The sequence below is a fragment of the Phragmites australis genome, chromosome 11, assembly GCF_958298935.1.
Source record: "Phragmites australis chromosome 11, lpPhrAust1.1, whole genome shotgun sequence".
NCBI classification, from domain to species: domain Eukaryota; kingdom Viridiplantae; phylum Streptophyta; class Magnoliopsida; order Poales; family Poaceae; genus Phragmites; species Phragmites australis.
In genome coordinates this window covers 172294-188689 of record NC_084931.1, presented here as the reverse complement: position 1 = coordinate 188689, position 16396 = coordinate 172294, and the positions used below count along the sequence as shown (strand labels likewise).

General features: G+C 44.6%; 2 protein-coding genes and 1 pseudogene across 2 annotated transcripts; 1 reads left to right on the top strand and 2 right to left on the bottom strand.

Annotated features, from left to right (window-relative positions):
- Nucleotides 1-979: 979 nt before the first annotated feature.
- On the bottom strand, nt 980-3696 carry LOC133884463 (photosynthetic NDH subunit of lumenal location 5, chloroplastic-like; annotated as a pseudogene).
- Nucleotides 3697-8171: 4475 nt separating this feature from the next.
- On the top strand, nt 8172-10759 carry LOC133884465 (uncharacterized). The gene is made up of 6 exons (XM_062323891.1): nt 8172-8423; nt 9384-9482; nt 9561-9669; nt 10012-10083; nt 10217-10222; nt 10334-10759. Exons 1-6 carry the CDS (start codon nt 8251-8253, stop codon nt 10451-10453), a joined length of 579 nt encoding a protein of 192 aa, XP_062179875.1. The 5' UTR covers nt 8172-8250; the 3' UTR covers nt 10454-10759.
- A 1198-nt stretch (nt 10760-11957) lies between these two features.
- LOC133884464 (vacuolar protein sorting-associated protein 60.1-like) lies at nt 11958-15713 on the bottom strand. Its single transcript, XM_062323890.1, has 7 exons — nt 15422-15713; nt 15160-15311; nt 14407-14500; nt 14242-14313; nt 14006-14117; nt 13737-13870; nt 11958-12296 (listed from the first exon to the last, which is right to left on the bottom strand). Exons 1-7 carry the CDS (start codon nt 15488-15490, stop codon nt 12246-12248), a joined length of 684 nt encoding a protein of 227 aa, XP_062179874.1. The 5' UTR covers nt 15491-15713; the 3' UTR covers nt 11958-12245.
- Between the last annotated feature and the right edge of the window lie 683 nt (nt 15714-16396).

Below are 16396 nucleotides of genomic sequence, written 5' to 3'. Positions count from 1 at the left end.
ATATAAAGGTCAGATGCGCTTTCAATGAGGCAGGACCGCAAGCTGCGAGGAGGGGAAAGTATCCACGTTGCACTCAGTATACAAGATGTTGTAATCATGTTATTTACATTCCCTAAGGCATATTAGTTTTAGACACGGTACTAGTTTATGTTATAATGATCGTGTACTATATATGTCAACGTCCGTGTATGCCGCAGTTCTCATTAAAATCACCGTGCTCAACTATCTATTTTTAGCACATTCAGGTATCAAAAAAATATCTAATGATACTGGACGAATCGACAAAAAAAAACCTATTCTGCCACAAATTAAATTAATTCGGCCAAAGCAACATATCACCCATTCACAGGGCGAGACAAAGATGTCACCCGTTTACTGGGCAAGACAAAGGTATCGTCCGTTCAGAGGACGACAATTTTGTCTCGCCCGGTGAGCAAATGATATGTTGCTTCCTCCGGTTTTTTAATGGTCTGACCGCCGAGTCTCACATAATCTCGCTCATTCATCGAGCAACATCTTATTCTCACCTGATAAACAAGCAACGGTACCTATTCCTGCCATTTCTTAAAACGGATTTATAGTATTGCAAACCCACGTTGCAAGACTCAACGAGATGTCAACCAAACAAACCCACATTGCACCCCTTCATGCAGGCTCAACCCTCAGCGTGGCCCAACCCTTCTACAGGCAACCAATCAGACCCAGATGTAAATGATGCATGCATCTTCTGCCTATATACAATCTTTCACGTCACGCAACACGTACAGCAAGAGATATTGATTTGTCACGGAGGAACTCCGGTTTGTGGAAGAGGCAAGAGTCAACAGGCATCCAGCCATTTAGATTCACATGAAAATATCACAAATTGCACAGGGTACTTCCAACTTTCACGAACAAAAGCCATTCCCCTGAACAGGATAAAGGAAAACAGCGGTATGCCTCACATTTTATTCCAGCCGAAATACAGCGGTATGCCTCACATTGAGATCTTCGCTTTAGCTCAGAATGATCACTATAACTAGCAGAAGAAAACACAATAAGCTCACAGTATCATAATATTCTCCAGTGAACTCCAGAGGGTGGAATATCGTTGTCCGTCTGAGGTAGGATGACAGACTTAGAACACTTAGACCACTGGAAGCTCCCCACACTCGCTGATGACTACTTTCTTCTTCGGACGGTCCCCTCTGTCAGCCTCCTGTGACTCAATCATCCTGACAATGTCCATGCCTTCCAGAACCTGGCCAAATACAACATGCCTCCCATCCAACCACGGTGTCTGCATCCAAGGTAGCAGTCATACCAGTTCCAAGTTAGCTTTGGCAGTAGTACACGAGCAAATGTAGCTGAAACCCAAACTGACACAGTAGCAGAGGCGGCAGAAAGATAAGTCTCCTTTGATTATTTTGCAGGAAGCACAAAATTACCTTCACAGTGCAAATGAAAAACTGGCTCCCGTTGGTGTTTGGTCCAGCGTTAGCCATGCTGACTACTCCAGGTCCAGCATGAACCACTAAGACATGAAATAGACATACCATCAGTTTTAGCAGGTGTCTACAAACACAAATAGCGTAATCAAGACTAGTTCAGATGTAAAACATACATTTGAAGTTCTCATCTTTGAAGGTGCGGCCGTATATGCTTTTCCCTCCAGAACCCTGCAAACACCACTTCCATTTAATCACATGCAATAGTTGAAAGCTGCATCTTCCAATTTAGGTTATCTCAAAGTTCAGCCATTCAAACACAAAAACATAGCTTTTATGTAGTGTTCTAAATAAAGATTCTGCTAGTCTGTACACAAGGAATTGGGGTGCCCCAACCTATACTGTATAACTGCCAGTTAGGCCACATAAAGTTGCACTTGGACCGTATAGCTACTATTAGATGGCGACATGGGGTGACCAAAAGGATATCTGTTACAGATTTTCGAGAGCCTTGCTTTCATGCTAGTGGAAGTAGTTTGGTGAATGAAACAGGGGGAATTGATGCCGGTCACTTCTGACAGCAATTAAGCAACTAATCACAATCGAAAAAGGGACGCAAATGCATGTATGTATAAAGACAAATAGATCAGGATCATCATGTGTTATGACAATTTTTTGCAGAATTGATTTACAAAGGTTGCTGTATAATGCAAAGCTAGTAAAATTAGCTAAATATTTGTGTAGAACAACTCCTCTTTCAAATGGCAACCTAAATGTGTAACATAATGTACTCTCAATTGATGTAAATCCAATTCAACCATTCAAAATTTAGCACAATAATCAACAAGATGAACAAGTGCACTTGTACAAACTAATATGCAAATCCATTCAGTCTTGTGAGAAAATGTATTAGCTGAGTAGCATGTGATATGTTCTTTCAGTTCTCTTAATCTAATCTGTAAGACGGCATAAATACACTGATACACAAGTGCACCACACCAGATTTTAGTGGAAGTAGGTAGACACATACATTGCCCTTGTCAAAGTCTCCTCCCTGAATCATGAAGTCCTTAATGACACGGTGGAAACTGGATCCCTTGTACCCAAACCCTTTATCTCCTGCAATAATAAAACTTTGTCATGCAGCTCTCCTGGGCAAGGTGAACCTAAAAAAGAAGATGGCGCAACAACAAAGGATCCCAGAAAGCTCTCGTACCGGTGCAAAGAGCACGGAAGTTCTCTGCTGTGGGGAACATCATCCCCATACAACCCAATGACGATTCTCCCAATATTCTTCCCCATGGGATCCCCAATGCTTATGTCAAAGTACACCTTGTTTGTGACTTTGGACTGAATTTCTGCTTGCTGCAAAGCACAAAACAACCGCATCAACACCACAGGATGTATATTTGGAAGCTATGGACTCCAATCCGTCCTCTTGCACCTTACAAATTGATAGAACATATGTAAGCATGCACATTTGTTTCCTGACACTGCTAATGACTAATGTGGTTTCATTTTCATACAAAATATATGCCCCCCTGAAGCTACCCATGCCCAATGGGGCTCCTGGTGTCTGAAGATGCAACCAATTTTATCGGAAAGAAACAGAAACATAAATCATTGATGGTGAATCCCAATTTGCAGTGCTGTTTCCCAGGAACTTCAGTTGGTGACTTCAATTTCACATGCCTATTATAACTTGTAAATTTAAGGATACCATCCAAAGGCAGATAGATGTCCACAGCTACATGACGAAGATTGCAGTTCAGCTTCCTTAAGCGATAATCTCTCTGTTAAAATGGAAAAAGTTTCAAACTTTGCACCTCTCCGCGAGGCGAGAGCTCCCCGCAACCCGCAGCCGACCCAGCTATATCCTATAGATGAAAAGAGAAATCAGCAGGTGGTAAAGATGGCACCTTGGGCTCGGCGCTGGCGGAGGTCACGAAGCGCGCGCGGCCGTGGGAGGGCGAAGGCGTGGAGGAGAGGCCGCCGGAGAAGGAGACCGTCTGGGAGGGGAGCCGGACGCCGCGGAGGGAGATGAGCGGCGAGGGGGCCTTGCAGACGAGGAGGGCACGCTGCCCCGCCCGGCGCGCAATGGCCTGCAAACAACACAAAAGGGTCAGGCCAGGCGATTGGGAAGTGGTGGGCAGAGAGGCGGTACGATGAGGAGGAGTAGAGAGGGAGGGGAGCTTACGAGGGTGGTGAAGGAGGTAGCAGCCGCCATCGATGGGAATGGAGAGGTTTTAGGAGGAGGAGGAGATGGTCGCCGGAGATAACAAAGAGATATGCAAAATGCCTTTACATACATGCCCCGAGATATTATGCAAATTTTACACAACATTACGATTCATTCCACGTAGGGATGATAATCCTACTAGTGAGTTCGGTACCACAGGTATCGCTCTCAATGGGTGTGGGTATGGTTCTAATTTTTTACCCACATGTATCACAGGTCGAGTATTTATGAAGCTATAGATCGGATACAGATTTTATATTCTGCCTATGGTACCTGCAGGCATATCCGATATGCAATGTTGACCTAGTTCAGTGTCTAATTGTTAATCCTAGCTCAGCCTATTCCAACCAACGGTGTAACCCCCACCACTAGTCCCCACCCTCATCCAGTCATCCTCATCTCCGTCCCGACCTAACCGACCGCCACCGCCAAGCTGTGCCCGCCCACGCCCCTCACCCAGCCGCCCGCCGCCGTTAAGACGTGGCCCACCCGCACCCCTCCCCAAGTTGATCACTGCTGCCCGCCCATAGTAGTCGTCACCGGCCACCTGCGGTTGTCCCCCAACCGGCCGTCGTCGCTAGCTCACGTCTCGCTCCGGCGCTCCCACCTGGCAGGCCGTCGCGCAGGCCGCCCGCTTGCACCTCGCTGTCATCACCAGCCCGCGCATCTCCACCAGCTGACCTCCACCGCCCGCCCGCTCCCTCCCCCAGCCGACCACCATCGACGTTCGGGCCCCCAACCGGTCGCCGCAAATCCATCCACTTGCGTCTCTCTCCCAGCAAGGGTATTGGTACCCACGGGTGTCGGTGAATCAGGAACCAGGGGTCCCCGAATCTCGAGGCCAGGCCAGCAATCCGCCACGTGGCGCCATCCCGCGGAGTCACCTCCGCAAGGTAAAAAAGACTAAGTCCCGGGAGAGGGCGCTCAGGGTCACAGTCAGTGGTCCCCGAGTACCCGGGTTCCCCGATGATCTGCGAGGACTAAGTGATCGGGAAGAAAGTGCTCGGGGAGGTAAACGGTGACCCCCGAGCACCCAAGTCCCCCGACGACCAGGAGAACCAAGTACCGGGAGGGGTGTGCCCGGGGCCGCGAGCAGTGACCCCCCGGGCACCCGAGGACCCACTGAAGGAAGTTCCGGGAGAGAGTGCTCGGGGCTGCGAGAAGCGGCCCCCGAGCACTCGGTTCCCCGAGGATCCGTACAAGCATGCCCGGGAGAGAGTGCTCGGGGAGGTGAACAGTGGCCCCCGAGCACTCGGTTCCCCGAGGACCAAGGAAGGGCGTTCTCGGGAGAGAGTGCTCGGGGAGGTGAACAGTGACCCCCGAGCACTCGGTTCCCCGACGACCCAGGAAGCCCCTCCATCAGTGGCCCCCACAGGGGTCCAGCGATGAGGTGTCAGCCGGTGAAAGGCCCGAGGCCGCATTTAAGAGCGCGCGTGGTCTGTCACCTCCAACTGCTCCCGCCACGCTCGGTGTCAGTTCCTGTCATATTCTAGCAGAAGGGCGTGGGGACATTAAATGCACGGGTCCCATCCCGCGCTATCCGGTGCGCCTCGGGATAGCGTCGCAAGGCCCGAGGCGTTCCGTCTGCCGCGCTGCTGTGGCAGGCGAACAAGACAGGGCGGGCACGCCGGGCCGCTCTGTGGCTGCCCGGTGGGCCCTCTCCACGGCTCCCGTTGTCAGCGCCATCATGACGACTGATGACCAAGCACGGGGCGCGTTTTCAACCCCGGTCACTTCGCACAGAGGCTATGATGACTCCTTTTCCATTTATGGCACCTTGGTACTCGTGCCCTCCCATTCGAGGCAAGCTACTGCCGGCGGGTATTTAAAGCGGCCGGCAGCACGGACAAAGACAAGTCTGGGAAGGCGAAAAAAGCTCTAAGGTCTTACAAGCTGAAAAAGCCCGACAAGCTTTGCACGGTTGAAGAAGTTAAGGAAGTAGAGAAGATCGAGAAGTCCAAGAGCACCCAAAGCTAACAGATACACACAGATCGAAGAACACCTTCGTACGAGCATAGAAACCGAAGAATAAGGAGCTCCAGGCTCTAGGATAGACAAACATTCTTGTAACTAGCATATTCCTGGGAGACATTCTCAGGATATTTATAGCATCCACACAGGAGTAGGGTGTTACGCTTCCGTGCGGCTCGAACCTGTCTAAACCCCCAGTGCATTTACTTCATTCCGCACCAGATCATTCCACCCCACCAGCCATCGTATTCATATCCATTTATTTCTCCGGCAAACTTATTCAGAATCATCCCCCCGGCCGAATCTCTAAAAAGGGGTCCCTCAGGATCCCTGCAACAGGAGTTAACCCTCCGACAACGGGCGACCTGGCGAGTTTCGGGTATTCGGTGGGTATGGGCACAGGCACGAAAATTTGCATGTCACCCTTCACGGGCATAGATAGGGGCAAACGATTTTGGTGGTGAGTCGGGTACAATTTTGTTTCGTCCAGACCCGATCCGATCCGTTGTCATCCCTAATTACAAACATCTAAAGTTTCTTTAGAACATTTGTTTCCGACTTAGCGAAATAATCATCTTTATGTTATACTACATGTAGCGAAAATGCCCCTATAAGGTCAAGATTGTGATTTTAGTGATAATGATAACATAGGATGTGCCTAACATGTTTGCTAAGAATATATGTTAGTAGGTCTCATGGATGCATTACATGAAAAAGTCACCGCAACCGGAACAAAGTTTGATTGAATTAGAAAAGTCCCAGGAGAAATAAACTCACCGGATAGTCCGGTGTTCAGGGCGTTGAACTCACTGGAGCATATCTGACAAAGGGGGAGAGAGGGCTGAAGACCTCATCGGAAGATCCGATGATTAGCAAATATGCTTACCAGAGCAATTCTCCCAGAGAAAGGTGATGTGCTGAAGAATGAAGATAAGCTGATCGGATAGTCCAGAGATGAAGGGTATAAAGCACGGAGCTAATTCTTGCAAAGAAGAATCCAAGCACAGAAGAACAAATATCATCTCAACAGAAGGTCTGGTGCCTGCGTTGTACACACTGGATACTTCACACCGGAGTATTTCCTGTAGAAGTGTTTCCAAGAGTTGAAGATTAAAGAATACCTCATCGGATGGTCCGATGATAGGTGTTGTGTACACCAGAGCAAATTACAAAGAGAAGTTGCAAAACAGGGGTATGGCTCAGGATAACTCACCGAATAATCTGGTGATAAAGATGAAGTATACACTGGAGTGTCCGGTGTTCAGGATGACTGTGAATGGGAGCCCAACGAATAGTTTCTGAGATTGTACTCATCGAATGATCCAATTTAGTACTACTGTTCTCACAGGATCATCCGGTGTTAACAACTTTTCTGAACCGTTGGGTTAACGGCTAATGCGCGAGTTCCAGGCTATAAATACCCCTTCACTTAGTCATTTGGTGGTGTGATATGCTGTTGGAGTCTAGAGAAGTCCATATACATTTGATAAGACATCCAAGCCACCAAAGTACTTAAAGTGATCATCAAAGGCTATTAAGCACCAGATTAATGAGTGGTTAGTGTTTATAGGCCTAGAGAGAGTTGCTAGGTGATTGCTGCCTAAAGAGTGGATCAATGAGTGATCTGACCGTGTATCGAGAGGTACATTGTTACTTTAGAGTTTTGGTGACTCGTCAACAACTTGTTGACCCTCCGACTTGGTGTGGAGCGGCGATAAGACACGTGTATGGGAACACGAAGACCCTTGCCTTATTAGCTCAAGCTCCGAAGTGATCACGACAGCAAAGGACCAGAAGAGAGGCTTGTGGTGAGACCTTACGTTGGTGGCTTGGTGGTTTATCTGGGTTGAGACATTATCTTTGTGAATTGATGGCTCAATAGCCGTGACCGGGTGCCGACCAGAAGTATATCATTCGTGAAGCTCCAATATGGATTGGGAGTGATATTCATGCCAAGTTTGCTCTATCTAACTTATTTACGCTTTCTTATTTACTTACTTATAATTTACTTTCTTAGATAAGTTACAAGCGTTTTAATCGGTAGAGTAAACTCACTATGTAAACCTACAGAACATTTAGATAGAAATTAATATAATTTTATCTTGTATTATTTTTGAGTCGAATAGCTTCTAAGTATCATAATCCATCTCTTTTTTAGACGTCACCGATACCTACACTACATTATTTAGAACAAAAGCAATATAACACTTAACTATTCTCCATCTTTTTATGGAAGACTATTTGCACGCACCGAGAATTGATGTGTTAGTTGCAACTCAACTAATCTAGACATTTGGACACTCCGAGCTCTTGATGCTATATAAGTTTCACGTGTTTCCTATGTTCTCTCGTATTTGAGGCTGGAGAGTAGGTATTTTATATCAAAATTGTTATCATGTATTTGCTTAACAATAATAGTGGTATTTATACGTATACCTATGTGTCCTTTTAAGGATACTTATGTTATACGATTGCATATATGAAACCAACAAGTACTACCTTTAAGTCAGCATATAAAAAAAAAGTCAGTCACGCTGGGATGGCAAGGGTGTACTGTACACACAAAAAAAGAGTCATCTTTCACACACAAAAAAAGAGTCCAAACCCCATCCCATGGCGACGCCGCGACCCCTCCTTCTCCTCCTCGTCGGGCTCGCCGCCACTGCCGCCGCTGCCGCAGGGGACGCGCCGTTCGTGGTGGCGCACAAGAAGGTCGCGCTGTCCCGTCCCGGCCCCGGCGTTGAGCGCCTCGCCGTCACCCTCGACCTATACAACCAGGGTGCCGCGTGAGTCCATCTCCCCTTCTCCCTCCCTGATCTGCGTGTGCCTTAGTCAGATCTCTCTCGTGTGTACCAAGTAGAAGCAAACAAGGATCAGAATTAGGCAAACAAGGGCACCCCGAGTTAGCATCTGACGACTAGCAAGAGGTGTGTTATTGTGTCTGCAATTACTGCGCTGAAACGGATCTTTGATTCTTAATTTCCAGATAAAAAGAGAGAAAAGACAATTCTTTGCCAGGTTCAGTCCATGCTTGCGTCTCCCACAGTATTGGTGTTGGTCCTAACACAGATAGGGCAGCATAACTTATGAGACTTGTATTTATATGATATGGAGTGTGCAGGTTGTATATTATTTACACTGGCTGGAGGGCATTGTTGATTATGAACCTGGCTGGAAGTCTGGAACACTTGATTAAGAATCGCAGTAACCACCCACCTCTGCTATACTGGGTTCTCCACGCTCCTAGTTGTAGTTAAAATTATATCTGAGTGAAGAATGTAACTGAATTCTCAAACAAAGAAATTAACTGCGTAGTTGGAGTACATATGATGTTTCTCAAGTTGAGTTTTCACCCACGAAATGTTCTCCATTCTATCGCAATTTGGAGGCTATGTTACTATCCTAGATCCTAGTTTATCTGTCTTCAGATGTGCTTTGCAACCAGCCTTGGTGTTTCACACTCTGGTGTCACCATTCCATGGTTATTGCAAAGTTTGTGTATGAAATATGTCTTCTGATATAGCATACACCTGCACTTCGAATCTGGTCTACTGTTTTTCTTACAATTCTGGAATCTGGAGCCAAAATTGCATTGGTCATTCATATGGGCTGGGATACTGATCCTCAATCGCCAATTGACCTTTGCATCTTTCTCTCTCTTCTGCTGTTTGAGGAACGCCAAGCAAACCATCGTGATATTTTGCACTGGTGTCACCACTGATTTACTGTAAATTTTAATTTTGCAGGACTGCCTATGATGTTAGCCTGAATGATGACTCTTGGCCACAGGATGCATTTGATATTGTCTCTGGAAGCACATCAAAGATAGTTGAAAAGCTTGAACCGTGAGTAATCCTAATGCATTGTACCGCCATTGACATGCCTATGCTTTTTTCTTGACAATTTACCTTTTGTTCTTCCAGCGGTGCTACTGCTTCCCACAACTTCGTTTTGGAGACTAAAGTACAGGGCAGGTTTCAGGGTTCTCCTACAGTTATTAAATATCGTGTTCCCACAAAGGCTGCACTTCAGGTTTGCTTATTTTACATTTTTAGAGCACATGGATGAATTTTAATAGAATTGGTTACACTAGAGCAGCTATTAGTTTGAATCTGGTTACTGAACTTAAGAAAACATGTCATTGGAAACTATTGTACATGAGTGCAGATTGGTAATAAGCATCGGATGAGTATATTGGAGCTTTTGCTTTATGATTCCAATGTGATTCTGTCATTTCATGGATCGGTAGTGATGGGCTTATCCGATGGGCCCAAATAGCTAATTAGTTCTTGCCAAGCGAATAGATATTCTTTACTGTTTCTTTTGGCAATTTTCTGTTCCTTGAGTGTAACTAGCTAATTTTCTTTTCTGAAGGAGGCCTATTCGACCCCCATCCTTCCACTTGACATCCTTGCTGAGAGACCCCCACAACAGAAGTTTGAATTGGTTAGTTATATGTCATTGCACTCAGTTTTATTTTTATATGAAAACTTTTCCTGATTCTAGTGTTTGAATGCTCTACCTTTGGTGCTGTCACTCAACTTTCTGGACCTTTGCCATCTGCATTTGGACCTTTCAGGCTAAGGTAATATCATTATTGTCTATTTTTGTATCACCTTACTATTGCACCAAAGTAGGAAACCAGAAAGCATCTGTTTAGCACATCATGAACTCATACAAAACTGTTCGTTTGCAGAGATTTGTCGGAAAATACGGATCGCTGGTGTCTGTTGTTTCCTTTGTTGGTATGTTTGTGTACCTGGTCGCCAGCCCATCGAAATCCAGTGCTTCAAAAGGAAGCAAGAAGAAGCGCTGAATAAATATGTTTGTTTGCTACCCTTTTTGTAGTAGTTGATTTTCATCTGAGAAACTTTACAAATTGATACTCCTTCAAGCTTTGAGTTGCTCCCATGTACTGTGATGAAGTAGCCAGGACTAAGTTGTCACTAATTTTGGCCCCTTGAGAATCTCAGGTGAAACCTGAGCACACTGTCTTTAACAAGAGTAGTAGATCTTATAATACTTTCAATCATTTGAGATTCTGAATGCTCGGTCCGGGCCTTTCAGCTATGAATATTTTCACATGAAAAGTGGATATATATAGCTTTGCTTTTTCCCTGCCCCTCTAGGTTATCATTAATACTGGGTATGTTTGCTATTGTATCGCCAGCATTGGATCCTTAAACATATTTACTAGTGTATGGTATGAACTGCTATCAGTAAGTTTATCTGAGACTTTAGAGGAGCACATGAGCTGGTAGCCCACAAAGAAGTCGCATTCTGTTGACTGTGGAAGTTTCTCCTTTTCTTTGATGGGAGAATGGCGAGTTCAGATCCCATGCTATACTCAATATGCTGCAGGATGGGATAGAAGAACCGAAGGCCGTTGATCCCAAGTCAGTTGTTTGATTCAAGTTGGAAGCATGACACTAAAAACATATTGGTTCTGAAGTTACTATGAACAGCATGCTATTTTATCTGTGCTCAAGTTGGAAGCAAGACAAGATGCTTGAGGTTGCAGCACACCTTATGACCTTAATACTAGTGTCTAGTGCTAACAATGCAAGTGGAGTTCCAGACATTTTAATACTATCAGTAAGTTCTGAAGTTGCATCCAAAGCGAAGCTGCTGCTGACAGATACTCTAGATATACGCTTAGGACTGTTTGGTAGAGCTTATTCTTCTAGATATACGCTCAGGACTGTTTGGTAGAGTTTATTCTGATCTAAATTTTTTAGAGAAAATAATTCTATGAGGAAAGTGATCTTCTAGGGTAAATTTTGTGAGAAAAGTGATCAGAGGAAGCTGATTTTTCAGCTTTCAGTATCTAGTTTATTTTAAAAAATCACTTTATGAGTTAAAAACTGTAAATTACTATTTGACAAAACTGCACTGCCTCATCGGCTCGACCTTTCTGCAAGCTTGTAGTACAACGTGATGCTCACTGTAGATAAGCGGGGGGTCTGACGAAGATGCAAGATGAAGGGTTATGCATGTAGAATCGGGTTCCATCAGCAGCTGACAACAAATTAAAGCGCACATTACTCAGTAGTAATTAAGCACCTCTACTCTACTTGATATGCCCAGACTGGCCTTCAAGTTGAGCCGCCAAGCGCCCTGGCCACCAGAGAAACAATGGCTGCATGCAAATATGTAATGCAATCATCTACGTGAGCAGCGATAAGCGAGATGGATGGAGACCAGACCACACTTCATAATAAAATTCAACTAGATCACTAGTCTGAAAACCTACAGTGCAGGGCCAACAAACGAAACAAAAGCGTACTCAACACATCCAGACAAGCTGAAAATGTAATCTCTTTTCCAAATGTTTCGACTTCATTATATAAAGGCAAACTCAATGGAACAACAAAACACGCCCAAACAAAATGGATGGAAACAAATCTTAACATGTATTCCATATCATCATTATTCCATAATGTCAGGACCATCACGAAAACAGGATGCTATGTCCCAATCAATTAAATTTACACCCTACACAAGTGACAGCAAATCCTAGTGTAGTGCTATATGAGGAAAAGTTGCATTAAATGGATTGTTCATGCACAAAACATCAAACTTTCACATAGTTCAAGATCCATGACTGTTTAGCTACGAATGGATGCCTGTGGCACTGTGGGCAATCCTAGTTCATCCTCCTGCGCCAAATGAAAAAAAGAAAATCATTAGTACTGGTTAACCAGGGAGCCATTCCATGCAATTGGGGGCACAAACTAGGCGCCAGCTGAATGGTGCACCAACAGAGAGCCAGATGCATGCGAAAACTGATCGTGTAGTGTGTTATGTACTCGTCTATGAATCATTATTTCAGGGCTGCTCAACAGGAATAAGTCTTCCCAACCAATTGGACTAAATAGATCTAATAAAGATTTTTCCATGGTCCCCTTCTACGAGCTGCACCTAGCTCAGTTGGTGGGAAGTGTACACTACCACCACACATGTTCAAGTCCTCTTCGACTCAAACTCAGGTGCCTATTTTCTATCTATTACTGAATTACCTAGGTTGTCTCGTTTTTATGTTCTTCTATCCGTTCATCACATTTTTCTTCTCTGTCCTTCATTACGATAAAGTTAGAATGCGCTCAATTGTCCATAAATAACATGGCCCGCAGTTGCAATGGGCTTAAATAATATCCAACAAGCTATAAGTGGAATCTTTTTTTGAAATAATATTATTTTATTGGAAAATTGCAAAAATAATATTCAAAATAGGGAAGTCGTAAAAATAGATGCTAGTTGGCACCAACTAGCCACCTATCGCAATCGGAGTGCCGACTAGTCCCTTGTCGGCAACTAGATAGCCGACATGTAATTCCACAGGGACCTGTCGACACTCCAATTGTCAATAGGTTATGTATCCCGCAAACGATATTCAAAGAAAAAAATCATAACTTTTTTATATGATCTCGAATGAATATGGTCTTTATATGAAAATTGTACCTATCGGCGATATCTACAACTTTGTAGTTAAACACTTTTCCATTTAAATCCGTTTAGATGCACAAAAAGTGGTTATAAATTTCAGATCTGAAAACTAGATCTAGAATTTTTAGCCACTTTTTGGACATCTAAACGGATTCAAATGGAAAAATATTCGACTCCAAAGTTATAGATATTGTCGAGAGGTACAATTTTTATATAAAGATCATCTCCATCTGAGATCATATAAAAAAGTTTTGCATTTTTTTTTAATATCATCAACAGGACACAGGACCTGTCGGTAATTGGAGTGCCGACAGGCCTTCACGTGTGTGCCAAATGGGATGTTGGCACTCCGATTGCCGATAGGTGTCTAGTCGTCAATTGGAGTGCCGATTGGCACCTATTTCTGCAAATTTCCCATTTTGAATAATATTTTGCAATTTTCCAATAAAATAATATTATTTCAAAAAAAATCCTATAAGTGTGCACGAAATACAAAATTCCAAAGCTAGTGGAATGCATTGATATAGATCAAGAGTTTATATCTAATTGGTTAGCGCACATGACACAATAAAGAAAACTAAGAACTATGATGAGAATGAAAAAACAACAATAAAAACAAAGTATGCAAAAGCTAAGAACATTCTCACAATTACCTGCTGCTGCTTTGGTGGAGCTGCATGGCCAGTTGGTGCAGCAGGTAAGTTAAGTTCAGAATCTTGATCTGGCTGAAGGTAAGATGGGACTGACTCTGATTCGAAATCCATGTCAGCTTCCAAAGCATCAAGTTCTGCATTTTTCAAGAAACGGAATGAGGACAGTAAACAGAGAATTAACTGTGCTCATAAACTTTCCAGTACGGCATGCGTATATGTTGGCGTTAAAATTTACTTAAGAATAACCAGACTGCCAATAAGAGCCATACCCCCCATAAGTTCTTCCTCGTCAATGTCATCAGGGACGTTGTAGCTCCTACCAAGAGTTTCTTGTATTTCACTGCTCACGTCCATAAGATCCATCATCTCATCTTGCATGCTCTGCAGATTACAGAAGCAGGTAGATATTCAGATGCAACAAAAGATACAGAATTGAATAAAACTACTTGTAAGGTGGGAATATTGATTGCATGAGGAATCTGGTAAGCAGAAGGATGCTACATACATCTATATCTTCGAGCTTGACAGTTTTCATCATTCCTTTTAGCTCTTTATTGGCAGCCTTCATTGCAGTCATCTGTTCAATGAAAAATACTTTAACATGAGTTTAGGAACCAGGATTCAAAGTGTCAACATAAACGAAGCTTCTTAGGGAACTCTGGAACTATACAGTTTGTTGAGCGTCTTTAAGCCCCTCCGCCGCAAAAGCAACTTGGTCAAGGTTATATGTTTGGTTGTACAGCATGTCACGCTGTCCTTCATACCTGTAAGGGAAGCATTTGGAGGAAGAAGATAAGAACACTAAGATAATGGACTAAGGTAGGGGGATGATAGAAACATTAAAATGGCATCATGAAGCAAGCACACAACAAAGCTTTGCTAAAATTCGTGGAGATTACCCAAATGTTAACGGGCAAAAAGCTGCCTTAACCAATCGGCTGGTGGCAGAATAGCAGTCCCCTTTTTTGTGCTGCCTAGAGGAACTTGTTTGCTACTCCTTCCAGTCACAATGAAGCGTCTGTTTTGAACATAGTATTTCAACTTTTTTTCTAAAATAGAACGTCTAATGTATGTGCCGAGTAAGATATGCGACGGGATCCGGTCGCTAGTGCGACTGCTTAAGTTGCAGTCGGCACTAGCGACTGCACAGTAACCGGGTCCGTAAGATATAGTATCACTTGTATCGATGTATGGATATTGAATGCAGCAGTTAACATATGGTGAAAGTCATAACCTTGATGCGGCGCAATGAAAAGCAGACAGATAAGTAGATCCTCAATCAGTGGCTACAGATTGCAAGCATGCAAAGAGAGCATTGTAGGTGAGTTGAAGGTAGCAAACTAATCCCCCCATCATCAGTAGTACAGAAATTGGTTAGTTGATCTAGTTGAGGAAACATGTAAAGAGGAAAGTGAATTCTTACATCCTTCGCTGCTTGAGGACCCTCATGGCTCGTGCCTTGACGGCCTCCTGGGCGGGGCCGGGGCGCGTCTTCTTGATCTGCTCCTTGTAGCGGGCCAGCTCGGCGTCCAGCTTCTTGATTTTCTCATCGACGGTATCGCCCCGCTTGCTGATCTGCAAGCAACAACGGGCAAATTATTTTCTGCTAGCCAAAGCGGAGAGGAATTCGGAGGCAGGCTGGAGGAACCGTAACAAGAAAGCAAAAGAAGAAGAGGATGGCTGACTCGATCGGTTGCGTCCTGGATGGTGGGCGGCGGGTCCGTGTTCTTCTTGGCGCCGAAGATCTTCTTCATGGTCTCCTTGGATGGAGGAGGAGGAGGGGAATGGTGGTGGGCACCCGAGCCGAAATTGAGAAAAGAAATCGGTGGATGGATGGGGTGAAGAACTGGGAGGGGAGATCCCTCCCTCCCCTGCAACCTCCTCCTGCAACCTCCCTCTGCTTCTGACTCGCTCCGTCAACACGGTTTTCTTTCTGACCTCCCAATTAAACCTACATAAATTAGTTACAGTCTCAACTGAAAAACATATCCAGCGCTCACGAAGCTGATATGACATGACCTCGGGTCAGTTCAGCCATGGCCATGCCCATGCTCATGTTAGAGTACCCACCACAGGATACATATCTTCAACTACAATTTATTCGATCATCTATTCCTAGTATGTAAGAGTATGTAATTTATACTACTATACTGTATTCATAGCACATAATTTACTCTTGCACCAGTAGTAGTAGTAGGATTTACTATAGGTGTGATTGGTTGGTAGCTAGACATTTAGACACGTTTGCGTAATACAGCCGCACACTGTTTTATTGCCAAAACAGCCCTCTAAAGTAGGCCCGGCTAAGCTAAAAGATGACGGATAGCCTGACCTCAATAGTACACCTAAAATCGAGCATACTAGCTAAGCCAAACATACTCTATGTGTCCGTATGAGTGGGAGATGGCTCTAGCAATGCAATGTGCAGCCCACCTCGTCCCCGCACTACACCTCCCCCGTATTACTAGGGTTAGCTCTCACTCACCTCATTCATGTCGCCTCCTCTTGCTCTCACCTCCTCTCACTTTCACCATCTCTCGTTCTCTCCTCATGGTGAGCGAGATCCAACGGTGCTTCCAGAGGAACTTGGCCCATCGGCATGCATGTGCCACGGCATTCCTCTTTCTTCATCTGGTGCTAGTTGCGGAAGGAATCAGTGT

Coding starts and splice junctions, on each gene's coding strand:
- LOC133884465 (XM_062323891.1), top strand. CDS start 8,251: ATGGCGACGCCGCGACCCCTCCTTCTCCTCCTCGTCGGGCTCGCCGCC. Junction 8,424..9,383: donor CTATACAACCAGGGTGCCGC/GTGAGTCCATCT, acceptor TTAATTTTGCAG/GACTGCCTATGATGTTAGCC. Junction 9,670..10,011: donor CCACAAAGGCTGCACTTCAG/GTTTGCTTATTT, acceptor TCTTTTCTGAAG/GAGGCCTATTCGACCCCCAT.
- LOC133884464 (XM_062323890.1), bottom strand. CDS start 15,490: ATGAAGAAGATCTTCGGCGCCAAGAAGAACACGGACCCGCCGCCCACC. Junction 14,118..14,241: donor TCAAGCTCGAAGATATAGAT/GTATGTAGCATC, acceptor TGTAATCTGCAG/AGCATGCAAGATGAGATGAT. Junction 13,871..14,005: donor CGAGGAAGAACTTATGGGGG/GTATGGCTCTTA, acceptor TGAAAAATGCAG/AACTTGATGCTTTGGAAGCT.